The sequence below is a fragment of the Nelusetta ayraudi genome, unplaced genomic scaffold, assembly GCF_046127955.1.
Source record: "Nelusetta ayraudi isolate G7.1 ecotype Tasmania unplaced genomic scaffold, CSIRO-AGI_Nayr_v1 ptg000042l, whole genome shotgun sequence".
Taxonomy (NCBI): Eukaryota; Metazoa; Chordata; class Actinopteri; order Tetraodontiformes; family Monacanthidae; genus Nelusetta; species Nelusetta ayraudi.
The window spans coordinates 16,569,265-16,582,698 of NW_027466092.1; the positions used below are offsets into that span (position 1 = coordinate 16,569,265).

Consider the following 13,434-nt stretch of genomic DNA (forward strand, 5'->3'; position numbering starts at 1 on the left):
ATATTTGACGTACTGCTGATCTGATGCAATTTTCATGCATAGCCGTCCTTGGATTTTGGAGAGTGTGAATGATGGAAATAAGGAATATCCAGTGAGCAGCAGCAGCAGCAGTAGCAGCAGTCATCTGGGTTCACATAGGCCAGGAGAGGTTGGCCAGACTGCTGTTGCTGCCTGTTTACATCCCTTTACTAGGACAGTGCACCAACTTCTGACGGCTGCTGATAGAGCAAAATCTCTGAGAATGTTTTCAACACCTTGTTGAATGTTTTCAGTGAATAATTGATATGGTTCTGGAAGCGAAAAAAGGAACCAACATCATGGTATTGCAGATACAGTGCTTGGTGAGTCAATACTTCAGAATTAATGGATAAATGTAACACAGTTTGGTTCAGGAGCACATTATTTTTATAGGTTTCTCTTTCACGCTCACGATACCATTGTTTATATTTAGCTCCTTGCGAGCTTATTAAACTAAGTTGCTAAGCATTAGCTTGATATCATGCTGACGCTGTGAAGCCTCTCAGATCTGCTTGTGTGACTGCAGGCTCGTCTCCCTTTCTAATAGTTTTATTACATTGTCTGTAAACCAATCAGCAAGCTTTCCTCTAATGTCATTAAGTGTCACTGTATCATTCTGAGGTGCCTGATCACATTAGTTGCCACTGATTCTGTTGTCACTTACTGAGATTGCCTTGCTTGTTATGGACTGAACGCTGTGTTTGCTGAACCTCGGAGGGATTTCTTCTCATGCGTTGCGCTGGATCATCCGTCAGGAGTTTCGCATCTTCTCGATGTCAGTGGAACAAACAGCTGTATAAATCACTAACCATTAGCTATGGGGCTGCGAATGCAGTGCCGCTTTATTGTTGGGGTAGACATGCAGACAATGTATTACCATTGAGGGAGGAATCATTGTGTATGTAAACTGGTTTTCCACTGCAGTAACTTCCATAAATCAGAAATCGCACCGTCCACCACCCTGATGGCCTCCTCTGCTCCTCTCCTCTCTTCCAGGGCTGAGAAGACAGAAGTCTTAAGTGAAGACCTCCTGCAGGTACTGATGAGTGTGTGTGTGTGTGTGTGTGTGTGTGTGTGTGTCTGTCTGTGTGTGTGTATTTGCAAAAGCATCAATGGTGTTTTCAGGGTACATTTGAGCATTAAAACACTGAAAACTGATATTTTACAGTAAGACACAAAGAGTGCACTTCCTCACTGAGTGTCTCGGGTGCAGAACTTCAACTGATCAACCTCAGATCTTCGTCTCTTACACTGACAGTGACATCAGGTGGCAGAAGAAGCAATTAAATATAGAAGAACAGCATGAAAAAAAACAATCTTCATTCTTGTTGTTGTTGAATCTTTTTGAAAGTAGCACCGTTTGGTTTGAGTGTATCACTTCCTGAATATTAAAGTGAGATAGCTGACAAGACCTCTTGTTGTGATGCGTCTCTGTGCGTACACCCCTCAGACACCTCAGACAACTCAGACTTCATCATTCCGACAAAAGGCTTAGGTTCAGATGATGGGAAGTGTGCGCCTCGGGCAGCTGTGATTCACAGGAGAGCACATGTGCATGTCCGCCCACCGCCGTGTGTGTTCTGTTTCTTTTCCTGGCATCAGGTGGAAAAGCGTCTTGAGCTGGTCAAGCAGGTTTCCCACAGCACGCACAAGAAGTTGACGGCATGTCTGCAGGGCCAGCAGGGCGTGGACGTGGACAAGAAGTCGGTCAGGTCGCCCTCGGTGAGTTCAAGGCGCGCAGACGGCGAGATGCTAACGCCGCTCGGATGTCGGGAGGCTGTCGGGGGAGACGTGATGGCTGGAAGAGTGAAAGTAAAGCACAAGAAAGTTTGATGAAACCAAACGTTTGAAATCGGGCAGATTTTTCATGTTAGGCTGGAGTCAGGGTGGTGCCCGTGTGTGTGTGTGTGTGTGTGTGTGTGTGTGTGTGTGTGTGTGTGTGTGTGTGTGTGTGTGTGTGTGTGTGTGTGTGTGTGTGTGTACAGTATGTATGTCATTGTTAATGTGTGTTGAGCAGATTGCATTGTCTTGCTGCTGACGCGTCGGCGGTTGTGTCCCTGCAGAAGAAGCTTCCTCTCACCACTCTTGCGCAATGCATGGTGGAGGGGGCGGCCGTCCTCGGCGACGAGTCTCTGCTGGGGTGAGAGCATGCACACACACACACACACACACACACACACACACACACACACACACACACACACACACACACACACACACACAATCACCATCACACACCTGCATAACAGTGCTCAATATTTTTGACTGTCTGCAGTTTATTCCTATAAGTTAATTTGCATCATGTTGGCTTTGTGAGTAAATAAACTTTGTATGTAATGTAAGAATGCACGTTTTCAAAATGTTTTATTCTACATTTCACAGCTCAGGAGTGTTGAAATGTGTGCATCAAATGTGATGGTGCAGGTGAACAAGGTGCTTTGGCCCTGAATGGTCACATTTTGTTATGTAATCTACACTTCAAACACACTTTTTGACAACTTCATTTCATGTAATTAATACATAAAATGCCATTAAATAGCTGTCACAGACATGACTAGTTTTTTGTGTCTAAAATAGAAAATAATATCTGGATATTTTTTGTCGGATCAGGCTTTACTATAATACCACAGGGTTTTGCAAAAGTGCAAAACTAGAGCATGAGTGACTGTTAGCGCTGCCACAGTGCACCGTGGGGAGCGCCGCATGTCTCACTTTAACTCATTAAGATATAATGAAAATTAATTTAAATCTCGTCATCGATGGAATACATTTGAATTGCCAAACACCGTAATATGGTTGCAAACCATACATGAGACCCGAGAGAGAAGAACTCAAATAGTTGTGCTCACGTCGCAGCACCTTTCGCGGCATTACATCACTTCACTGCACCCTCTCCTCCGCACCTTGACCTTGAACTTGGAGAACTGGCGGCAGGCTCAGAGACCTACTTTGCTGAAGATGTGTCTGGTCGGCGCGTCCCCTTCCTCCACCTCACTCAACCCCCCCACGCCCCCGTCCCCGATGTTCCGCCCCTGCAGGAAGATGCTGAAGCTCTGTGGCGAGACGCAAGACAGGCTGGCCCAGGAGCTCATCCTGTTCGAGTTCACCATCGAGAGAGACGTCATTGAGCCGCTGTACGACCTCGCCGAGGTAAACACACCAGGCTGCAATCACCCAATTTCATTCAATTGATGCCCAGATCATCTTGTGCAGCTCCCAGCTTTGCAGCAGCCACTTTCATACGTGACATTTGCTCTTCTAATTGAGAGTTCGTGACTTTCAAGCCTTTTGTTGTCTGGCTCATGCATTACTCTCACGTTCTCTGCACTAATTCACCAATCAGAAGGACAATCGCCCTGAGAGCACAGACACTCGAACAACACTGGCTCTGTTCCTTGTCCTGTTTCGCACCACCACACTGAGGTGGCACTCCTCTGCTCCTCTCCCAGGTGGAAATCCCAAACATCCAGAAACAAAGGAAACATCTAGCGAAACTGGTCCTGGACATGGACTCTGCACGAACACGGTGAGTTTGTTTCACTGTCTTCTGTTGAGCTGCGCGGTGAGAACGAGTCTCCGTCCCCTGGTGAATAGACCGGCGCTGCAGCTTCCCACCGACTGCACCGCTGTTGTGTTGTGATAATGTGTGTATAGACCTGCCAAAGCTTTTCACACTGCAGTCCGCTGCCAGTGGGAAGGAAATAAACAATCAGCCTAATTAAGTCAGCCAGCCAGACTATTTCCTTTATTTCCGTATTTCCCACACCTTTATTAAATGGGCACTATGGTGTATCTGGATTTGGATTGAGTCATTACAGACCTCTGTGTTAGGAGAAAAGGTGTCAGTCAGTGCTGCTGCAGTGAGGCCCTGCAATGTTTTTTTTTTTAATCAATTGTGGACAACAATGGAGCTGTGAGCAACAGAGGATCAGGATGCATCAGGCTTTCAGACCTGCTATCCGTGTTAATCCATTGTAGCTTTTGGCCTTTGCATTGGCCATTCAAAGCACTAATGCAAGTAAACCCAGTAGTTAAGTACAGCCTGTATTTTCTGCAGAAGACAGAGCGAGCTGGATTAGCAGTTATTTGTTCTTTTTTTAATTGTAAAAGAAACACATACAGTATATCACTGCCTTTTACTGAAACTGAAGAATGAAAATATATTGTTTAAATGAAACCATGTGTTTGGATAGTCTTCAATAATTGTTTCTTTTTTTTCTGGTGTCCTTGTTATCGTTGTTGCAGTCATCACTTCCCAACATGCATTCCCCTCTCGTCCAATCAGAACGCGCCCCCTGAGCCCTGCAACACACCATTCAACCGCACCACTTCCTCACTGCCAGTCTTCTGCCATTTCAATGCCATTAGAAATGTGATTTTCCTCTCTGCAGTCCAGTCAGTCCAAGTGACCCAAATCTATGATCGTTTTTTTTCTCTCCTCTCCCCGTCCTGCTGCTCTGTTGCTGAGCTCCTCTGGCGATATTTTATCTCCACTGAGAGGCACAACTTTAAAAAGTCTCACAGATAAGGACGGCAGAGCGGAGCGTGACTCATTAAAGGGGAAGGTTGAAAGAAATTAGAATATACAGATTTAGTTCCATGTTTTTCATCAGTTGCTTCAGCCACCAGATTTAGCCGGCGGCCGCTCGCTCTCAAATGTGAAGGGCCTTTAAAAAGACAGACACCACAATGGAACTTCCTCAAATGAGACCAAAGGGAGCCACAATATGACAGAAACCAGTGCTGGTGTCATACGTCTAAAGGGGAAATAACTCGTCATTTCCTGTCCTGCAACCAACCACAAGGGGGCTTAAGATAATTTTTTTTTTTTTTTTTTTTTTTACGTCTTCTAATGAAGTTTATGACTTAACATGCTGTGTCATGTGAGTATCAGCTACTGAGACATAAAAACTGATGCCGTCAAACTGACTCTGTTTTTAAGAGGTGCGTTTTTTTCATTTGCAGGTATTACCAGTCCAACAAGTCTTCGGGACTGTCCAGCAACCTGCAGCCAACCGGAGCCAAGGCTGACCACCTCAGGGAAGAGATGGAGGAGGCAGCCAACCGCATGGAGATCTGTCGGGTCAGTCAGTCATGATTCAAACAGTCTCGGAATGCAGGTGTTGTTAAACCAACGATTGCTTATTCAATACAAATACAACTGTCGGAATGAACCAACGTGTGAGCTAACAGTCACCGCTGCTATTTGTCTGTTGCAACTTTCTGAGCCTCTTGCTTTCATCTCACCACCAGGATCAGTTGTCAGCAGACATGTACAGTTTTGTGGCCAAAGAAATCGACTATGCAAGCTACTTCCAGACGGTGAGTGTCACGTCTCTCCAGACTGGGACTGTTATTGGATGGCAACACAAATATCCTGCCTGTTTGCTGAAAACTTGTTGTGTGTGTGTGTGTGTGTGTGTGTGTGTGTGTGTGTGTGTGTGTGTGTGTGTGTGTGTGTGTGTGTGTGTGTGTGTTTACCTCAGCTGATAGAAGTCCAGGCCGAGTATCACAGAAAGTCGCTAGAGCTTCTTCAAAGTGTGTTGCCCCAAATCAAAGCTCATCAGGGTGAGTTTGAGAGCAGCGTCCACGTCTCACATTGTGACTCTTCACACCAAATGAATCACCAGTAACATAAAAACACACACATCTCATGTTTGACTCTATTGTGTCTCCATGTGAGACTCTGTGTATGTAGAGATGAAGGATAATACAATTTGGTGCATTCAAGGATACCTTGAAAAAAATCCATTGCTTGTTCCCCTTTATTGTCCCTTTTAACCTGAGAAAACAAATCCTCATCTGTATCTACCAGAACATAACAGCATCCTCATGGCAGGAGCTGCTGGGATGTTTTTGCTTATTTGTGTGTGTGTGTGACAGAGACCTGGGTGGAGAAGCCATGCTATGGGAAACCATTAGAGGAGCACTTAGCGCTCAGCGGGAGAGATATTGCCTTTCCGATCGAGGCCTGTGTCACCATGCTGCTGGAATGTGGCATGCAGGAAGAGGTACGGCAGGGATGGCGTCATCCTCATAAAGGAGCAGTTCACCCATCAAATACACACTCAGCAGCCTATCAGCACAAACCACACAAGCAAAGCATGGGCAACCTGAAAAGTTGGGGGATTTTGTTTCCTGTCTAACTTTTTGAGTAAAAAGAAAATTATTTTTTTGCTCCAGCGGTCAAACTTTCATCATCAAAAGTGTGATTTGAAGTCGATGTGATGTTGATATGTTGCATCCAGGTTTGGTTGAAAACAAATATCAAGAGCCCTTAAAATAAAAGGCTGAGCCTTAAAGTGAACCTGTTCAACTTAAAACATAAGATTTGATTTAGGCGTCCATATAAATCCAGATTATGAAACAACTTTTAGCTAAACATTTTACATAAACATCTTTTCCTTGCTGTGCTCGATGTTGTGAGCCGTTTCTTCACAAGGACCAGATGATGGCAGAACATTTAACAATCAAACTAAAGTAACACAGAAGCTTAAAAGCTACATTGAGTGTGTGACTAGTGCAGAGGTGGGCAATGGACTGGTGGGCAATGGACTGGTGGGCCACAATTGCTTCTAAAATTTGACAGAAGGGTTGGAGCAGCAGCAGAAATAATGTCTTCAACTTCGGCCAGCCGGATTAAAAAGCTTAACAGGCCGTATACGAGATCATGGTGTGATGGAGCGAAATTGTTTGTACACATTAAACGCACACAGCACATGGTTAGACCTGCGCCTTCAGCTGGGTGAGCGGCTCCTCTTTGGTGTCTCAGGGTTTGTTCAGAGTCGCCCCGTCAGCGTCCAAACTGAAGAAGCTGAAGGCGTCCCTGGACTGCGGCGTGCTGGATGTCCAGGAGTACTCGGCAGACCCACACGCCATCGCAGGTGAGAACAAACCTACCCCCCCCCCCCCCCCCCCCCCCACACACACACACACACACACACACACACACACACACACACACACAAACTCTCTTTGCTTGTCAGGAGTCTTTCTTCGCATTTCTGCCATGTTCCCTTTACATCCATTGCGAGTCGTCTGCCAGGGTTTCCTTCACTGGCACATTAAAGTGGATCAAACAGGTTTCTAAATGAGCATCATTATGAGGCTGCTGACTGATCTGGCAGCCAAAGACGCCTCTAATACTTTCTTAATCCCTTCTTTCTCCTTGTTTATTTCTCCTGCACACATTAGCAGTCCTGCGTCTGTCATTAGCGGAGCTCAGCAGGGACTTCTGCTCTTTGAGGTTCATTTTACCCCCACACTCTCGGATGACAGCGAAAGAACAGACGAGAGCAAAAAGGCGACTTTGTGAGAAGTGAAAATGAGCGGAAAGTCTTGCGTTGCGTCCTTCACTTCTTCCCTAAGGAGAATTTAAAAAAAGACAGAAATTACAGCAACACTGCAGCAGAAAACACCAAATCATTTACATTTTTTGCTACACATTCATGTTCTTCTAGTGATATTCAGTGAATCATGCCAAAAAAATTTGGCATAATAAAAATGAACAGACTAATGCCAGACATATTCAGACTGAACGTCGCCATGCTGCTCATGCTCTGCTGTTATTATTTTTTCCTGTCATGGGAACATTTTCCATCCGGGACGACAAAGCACCACAAAAGAGAGAAGAAGCTTTCAAGCTTTTCTGATGCTCCGATTGATGTTTTGTTTTTTTCTCAGTCCGACCAGCGTCTAACAGAGCCCGAGTGCTGCTATCAGACAGAAATCTCATATCTTTAAAATAACATCTCTAAAGAGGCACGGAAAAAATATTTTTAGCTGGAGAAGAATCTTTACGTTTGAAGAATACCAAAGGAACCCTCTGGTGGCTCCAGGTTGATTAGAGTGATTTATGTCATACTTCCAGCGTTCTTCTGTGCGTGCCTTTTTTCTTCTTTTTTTTTTTGCACTGCTGGGTTTGAGTCTGATAAGTGATTCACTCAGACTCAGCCAGTCCTGAAGATTTTTTCCGTCTGCAGTCCCGTCTTTATCGTAGACAAAGTACGTGAATGAACTCGGCTTTTGTCCTGCAGGAGTAAAATGTGATCCACATGTTCTTCACTTAGCAAAGCTTTTTAGTCTTAAGAGAGTGTTGCATATCATTAATTACATCCCTGCTGATGCTAACCCACTGACCCAGTTTCTACTCAGCCCTGGATGAATCCATAATGGACTGCTTTGAGGAACAAGGCTCGTAGCAAGTGAAACATTTGAAACTCCTCATTGTCCTTCCTCTTCCCTGGAGGTGCATCTTCGCTCTGCAGATGTTTGTATTCAGATATAAAGCAGGAATGGACTAAAGAAGAACATTTTTTAATGAGTGGGAAAATACTTTCCTTTATATAGATTTCTAATTAAAGCTAATCAATCAAGCTTTAATCAGGATTCCATATCAAAGTGGGTTAGCGTTTACAGCAAATCTAACTCATTACATTTTTTTCCATCATTCCAAATAAGAAATAAAGCAGCTGAATCCACTGTAGAGCAACAAATAAACAAACAAACAAAAAATGCTTCCTCCAATTTTTTCCGTCTTCACTCACACAGTCTAGACGCAGACATGCATACGTGCACGGAAGTGACGGCAGCCTTTCGAGTCGGTCTCCCACCGAGGGGGCCCTCGCCGTTGTCATTTATTTGTCATCCGTCCGTCCCACGCACTCCCGCAGGAAATGAAGGCAGCGGAGCAGAGAGTTGCAAAGCCAGAGCAGAGCAGAGAGGAAGCGCAGTCAGCCGTGGCCAGCAGAAAATTACACTTCAGTGTAGCGTTTCCAGGAGGAGCAGCAGGAGGAGGATCCATCCACCCTGTTACTATCCATGGCTTATCCTGCTCTCAATCACACCTGCAGACAATTCAGTTCACTTTCCAGTGTGCCTAATCAGAATCAGAATCAGAATCAGAAATACTTTTATTTATCCCGAGGGAAATTCTTTTCGTAACAGGGTTCCATTCAACTTGAGAAATGTACATAAAATATAGAAAGAAGCATGCAATTAACTAAGTAAAAATAATAAAAACAATAGAAAATTAAGTAGCTGACAGAAAAAAATTGGCATAGTCCCAAGTGCAAATTTAGCGTGCATGTCTTTAGTGTAAATATAACAGTCTATGTGCATTTGTAACACAACAGACAAACAATTAAGAAGATTCTGTAACAATGAAATTAAAGAGGCAAAAATGATAATTCCGTTTTAAGGTGCTCATTCGTAGTTGGAAAAGAAATCCTGTTAAATATTGTAGCACTGCTAAGTGATGGGTTTTTTTTTAATAGTTTTTCAGCTCTAAAGCGACTCAGTCAGGGCTTCATTTCCCTGTTTTTTTTTTTTTTTCATTTTGGGTGAAAAAGTTGTAGTTGAGTGATGAGGATGGAGACAGTTTGAGGAGTCAAAGTATTTTATTTTAAACTTTAGGAAGGACACGTTCACTTCTTTTTTTAGTTTCTTCGCAAACAACCACTCAATCAAAGCTTTTCTCTCCCCACCTGCCTTATCTTCTTTCCCTCTTGCTTAATGGCTTGTCCATATTGTGAATTTGCTGCTTCCAGGTGCCCTCAAGTCGTACCTTCGGGAGCTGCCGGAGCCTCTGATGACGTACGAGCTCTATAACGACTGGATCCAGGCCTCCAAGTCAGTATCTCCTCCCCGTCACGTCCATGGTTTGCCGTCTTTAACCCGGAAGTTTGAGAACGTTCCCTCTCCAAACATCTCAAGCATCTCCTCTGTCCATCCGCAGCATTCAGGATCAAGACAAGAGGCTGCAGGCGCTGCTCAACGCCTGCGAGAAACTGCCCCCGGCCAACAACAACAACTTCAAGTGAGTGGCCGTCCCCATGTTTTGCCTGTCCATCCGCTCAGCCTTGTTGGTTTGAACATGTGGATCACTCACTTCAGGATGAATCAGACTGTCATGATGAGAGCTGCTTTAATTAGGGCCTTTGATCCACCCCCTTACCAATTTGATGTCACGGATGACCGACTTAGCCACATAAAACCGCTCGTCACTGTTTACTCCAGCAGAAATCTATTTGCCTTCTGGGAAGTTCCAAATATGTTGAACTGTAAATTTAACAAGATGAAAAGATTATTGTCGGAGCATAAAGTCACAGCACAGAGCAGAGAGAGGTTGCACGGTTCGCTGTTGCAGCTGAATTCTAATGGTTTTACATCTGGTAGTTCGCTCCTCCTTAACAGTTGTTGAACCGAAGCTTAAAAATGTTAAAATGTACAACAAAGCAACAAACATAATCTCTATCCAGGGACCTGGCCTGCACAGAAAAACAATACAATTACTAACAATTAGTCAGAGCAGAAAAATAAACACAAGGAAAACATGGCCTAAAATGGTGGTTTTACACAGTGAGATAGCTTGTTGCAGGATTTATCAAATTCAGTGCTGGCATCTAATCACAAACATTCAAAGCAAAGCTGATAATGTTTTGTCTTGTCAAACCAGGAGCAATGCAGCATTCGGGGTCTGTGTGGAACCTTTGCTTAATTTCTTTCCTCCACTCAGTGTGTTGCATAGCTGAGGCGATGCTGTATTTGCTTAGACTCTAATTCATGCTGAAGGGTTCATTTCAAGATGGGAGAATAGAGGAATGGAGGAAGAGAAGTGAAGGGATGTCATTAAAAGAGGATGGATGTGCCGCTCATGTCATCGTCAACAGACTATCAAGGCGTGTTCTCCAGCGGCGTCCTCTCAGCAGACCTGTCAGACCCGTCCAGACCACAGCTGCTGGTTGGAATGAGCTCCGCATGAGTCACTGACAGAAACCACTGCGGCTTTTTTTTTTTGTTACAGACACATTCTATATCAGAGACATTGTTCATATAATATGAATATGAGTATATCTGTTTTAAGGCATGATGTATCTATGCAAGATAACAAGAGAATATAAAAACTAAACCTCATATCAAAAGATTAATTTTTCTTCTCTTTTTAAGTCCATGGTGCATTTGGGCTCATTTTGCTAAATCACACGATTTGCTGTTTTTTTGTCCAACATTGAAAAGTCCCTCTTTTCCCTTGTTGTGTAATGCACTTGATGTTTCTATACACTGTTTTGCCCTAATAAACCTCCTCGCTGTGTGTCATCAACAGATATTTGATTAAATTCCTGTCCAAGCTGACTGAACACCAGGAGATGAACAAGATGACGCCAGGGAACATTGCCATTGTCCTTGGACCAAACCTGCTGTGGATGAACAACGAAGGGTTTGTATTCATATTTACAGCATCTGAGGTCTAGTCTGAAAGTTTTGTTATTATTTTGTTCTGGAATACAACCGCTTTATTTGTTTTGTGTGTATTTATAAAATAAGACAGCAGCAATTCCTACACTCACAAACACACATTTAAAGATGGCAGACATTGGATCGGCTCTATCGTCTTGCTCCATAAATCAGCTCCAAAAATATTTTGTCTTTTGTCGTCTTTATAATGAGAAACAATGAGAATGTTTCAGTTCCAAAATTTTAATTTAATTTAATTCCCTTATGTTGTTTGTTAATAATACATTTTGAGTTGGAATAATGTTATGTAATTATGAAGAGTTGTAGAAATTAATGATGTTCTGTAAAATGTGAAAATTTGGCCCTTATGAGCACATTTTAGTCCTTATGGAGTCAATATGTATATGGGTTCAAGACCCACTGATGGTCAAATCCCGAAGGATGTGATATTTGTCCTCCATACTTGACCCCTCCCCTGAGGGAGCGCTGAGCAGCAGCACTGCCGCTCAGTTCATAAAACTCAGAAGCAGTTTCTGTTTATGCGACAGACAGCAAAGAATTAGAAGCAGTTTAAATACACAGCGGCTGGCTGGTGGTTCTCTCAGTGGATGATTCACGATGCCGTTTTAAGATCAGAGGGCTTTGAGCACTCGATGCATCTTCAGACGTTTTATCACTCACTTTATTCATGGGGCCGGTGACTCAGCAGTCCTCCTTTTATTTCCTAGTGAACATAACAAGCCCTGCATTCCCTTTTCACTGCAGGCTGTTTTAATAAGGAACAAAATCTCTTTCAGTGCTTCACTAATATATGACCATGAAAACATCAATAATGTGTCTCCTTTCTTGCAGAAACATCACGGAGATGATGACCACAGTGTCACTGCAGATCGTCGGCATTATCGAGCCCATCATCCAGCACGCAGACTGGTTCTTCCCTGGAGGTGTGTGTGTGTGTGTGTGTGTGTGTGTGTGTGTGTGTGTGTGTGTGTGTGTGTGTGTGTGTGTGTGTGTGTGTGTGCGCGTGTGCGTGTGTGTGTGTGTGTGTGTGTGTGCGCGTGTGCGTGTGTGTGCGTGTAGATTTCAGTCTATTTATATGTATCTGTTCTCATGGAGTGTGGGCGAATCATTCATTCAGTACTCAGTAAAAAATAAATAGCAACACTCTTAAATAAGAATATTGATATTAAAGAGTTGCAAGGCCTCAGGCAGTTCAATCCAAAATATGAAAAACAGCACCTAACACTCAAGGGTCCATCTCACAAATCTTTAATAGTATCACTGACAGGCATTTCGGACCAAGCACCGACGCATTTCGCCCAGGAAATGACATCATTATATAGACTCATCTTTAAACACTGGTGTATTCATTCAGCCTGTCCTCTCGTCGGTCCCGCTTAGAAATCGAGTTCAACGTGACGGGGAACTACGGGAGCCCCGTCCACACCAACCACAACGCCAACTACAGTCTGATGCCGTCTCCGGACATGGACCAGATCGACCGCAGACAGAACGACCAGAGTCGACGGCCACTCAGCGTCGCCACCGACAACATGATGCTGGAGTTCTACAAGAAGGATGGGTACGTCCCCCCTCTGTCCACCAGGGGCTGCATTTAGAGGGAGGTTTTGGCTTGGTGTTTGACAGTAGAGTTCTATCCATATGTGTGTGAACATGTGTATGGAAAGATGGATGGAAGTTAAGATCGATATTTTCAAGATCTTAAGATGTTTCTTTGCTGTTAAGAATAGGAAAATGGGAATTCAATTAAATGAAGTAAGAGGAAAATATTTGAAGGATGCTCTCTGACTGGTTCACTTACAACAGAAGTCAGCTTTGTCTATTCAAAGGAATAATGCAAATGCAACTAACTGCGACGTGCAGCCGTTTTACTTGCAGACTTTTCTGCAGGAGCTGCTGCTTCAGTGAAAATACTGAAAATGGTCCAACTGATTAAACAACAGCTCTGTTGCTTTGCTGCATTGTACAGGAGCTTCTCCAGTAATTTGAAAACTTGTCTCAAACCTTTGGATGATCCTTACACATGATCATGTGACCAGTATTGGTCTCGTACCTCTGCTGCCTGCTTACTCTTCCTGCCTTTCCTCTCTGGGTGGATCCTGGCTGTAATCTAGCCTGACAAGTTCACTGCAGAAGTTTGTTTTTCCAATGAGGGCACCT

General features: G+C 43.9%; 1 protein-coding gene across 6 annotated transcripts in view; it reads left to right on the forward strand.

Moving 5' to 3' along the window:
- Nucleotides 1-13,434, forward strand: part of LOC142893939 (rho GTPase-activating protein 44-like) — a 53,086-nt gene that overhangs the window by 29,197 nt on the left and 10,455 nt on the right. For all 6 annotated transcript variants that reach the window (XM_076034948.1, XM_076034953.1, XM_076034947.1 and 3 more), the window contains exons 2-16: nt 1,015-1,054; nt 1,621-1,740; nt 2,082-2,158; nt 3,057-3,168; nt 3,468-3,544; nt 4,984-5,101; nt 5,272-5,340; nt 5,505-5,586; nt 5,902-6,029; nt 6,791-6,902; nt 9,567-9,648; nt 9,755-9,835; nt 11,123-11,236; nt 12,106-12,197; nt 12,655-12,835. In XM_076034948.1, the coding sequence (XP_075891063.1) occupies nt 1,015-1,054; nt 1,621-1,740; nt 2,082-2,158; nt 3,057-3,168; nt 3,468-3,544; nt 4,984-5,101; nt 5,272-5,340; nt 5,505-5,586; nt 5,902-6,029; nt 6,791-6,902; nt 9,567-9,648; nt 9,755-9,835; nt 11,123-11,236; nt 12,106-12,197; nt 12,655-12,835 (1,485 nt within the window). The remainder of the gene's footprint in view (nt 1-1,014; nt 1,055-1,620; nt 1,741-2,081; nt 2,159-3,056; nt 3,169-3,467; nt 3,545-4,983; nt 5,102-5,271; nt 5,341-5,504; nt 5,587-5,901; nt 6,030-6,790; nt 6,903-9,566; nt 9,649-9,754; nt 9,836-11,122; nt 11,237-12,105; nt 12,198-12,654; nt 12,836-13,434) is intronic.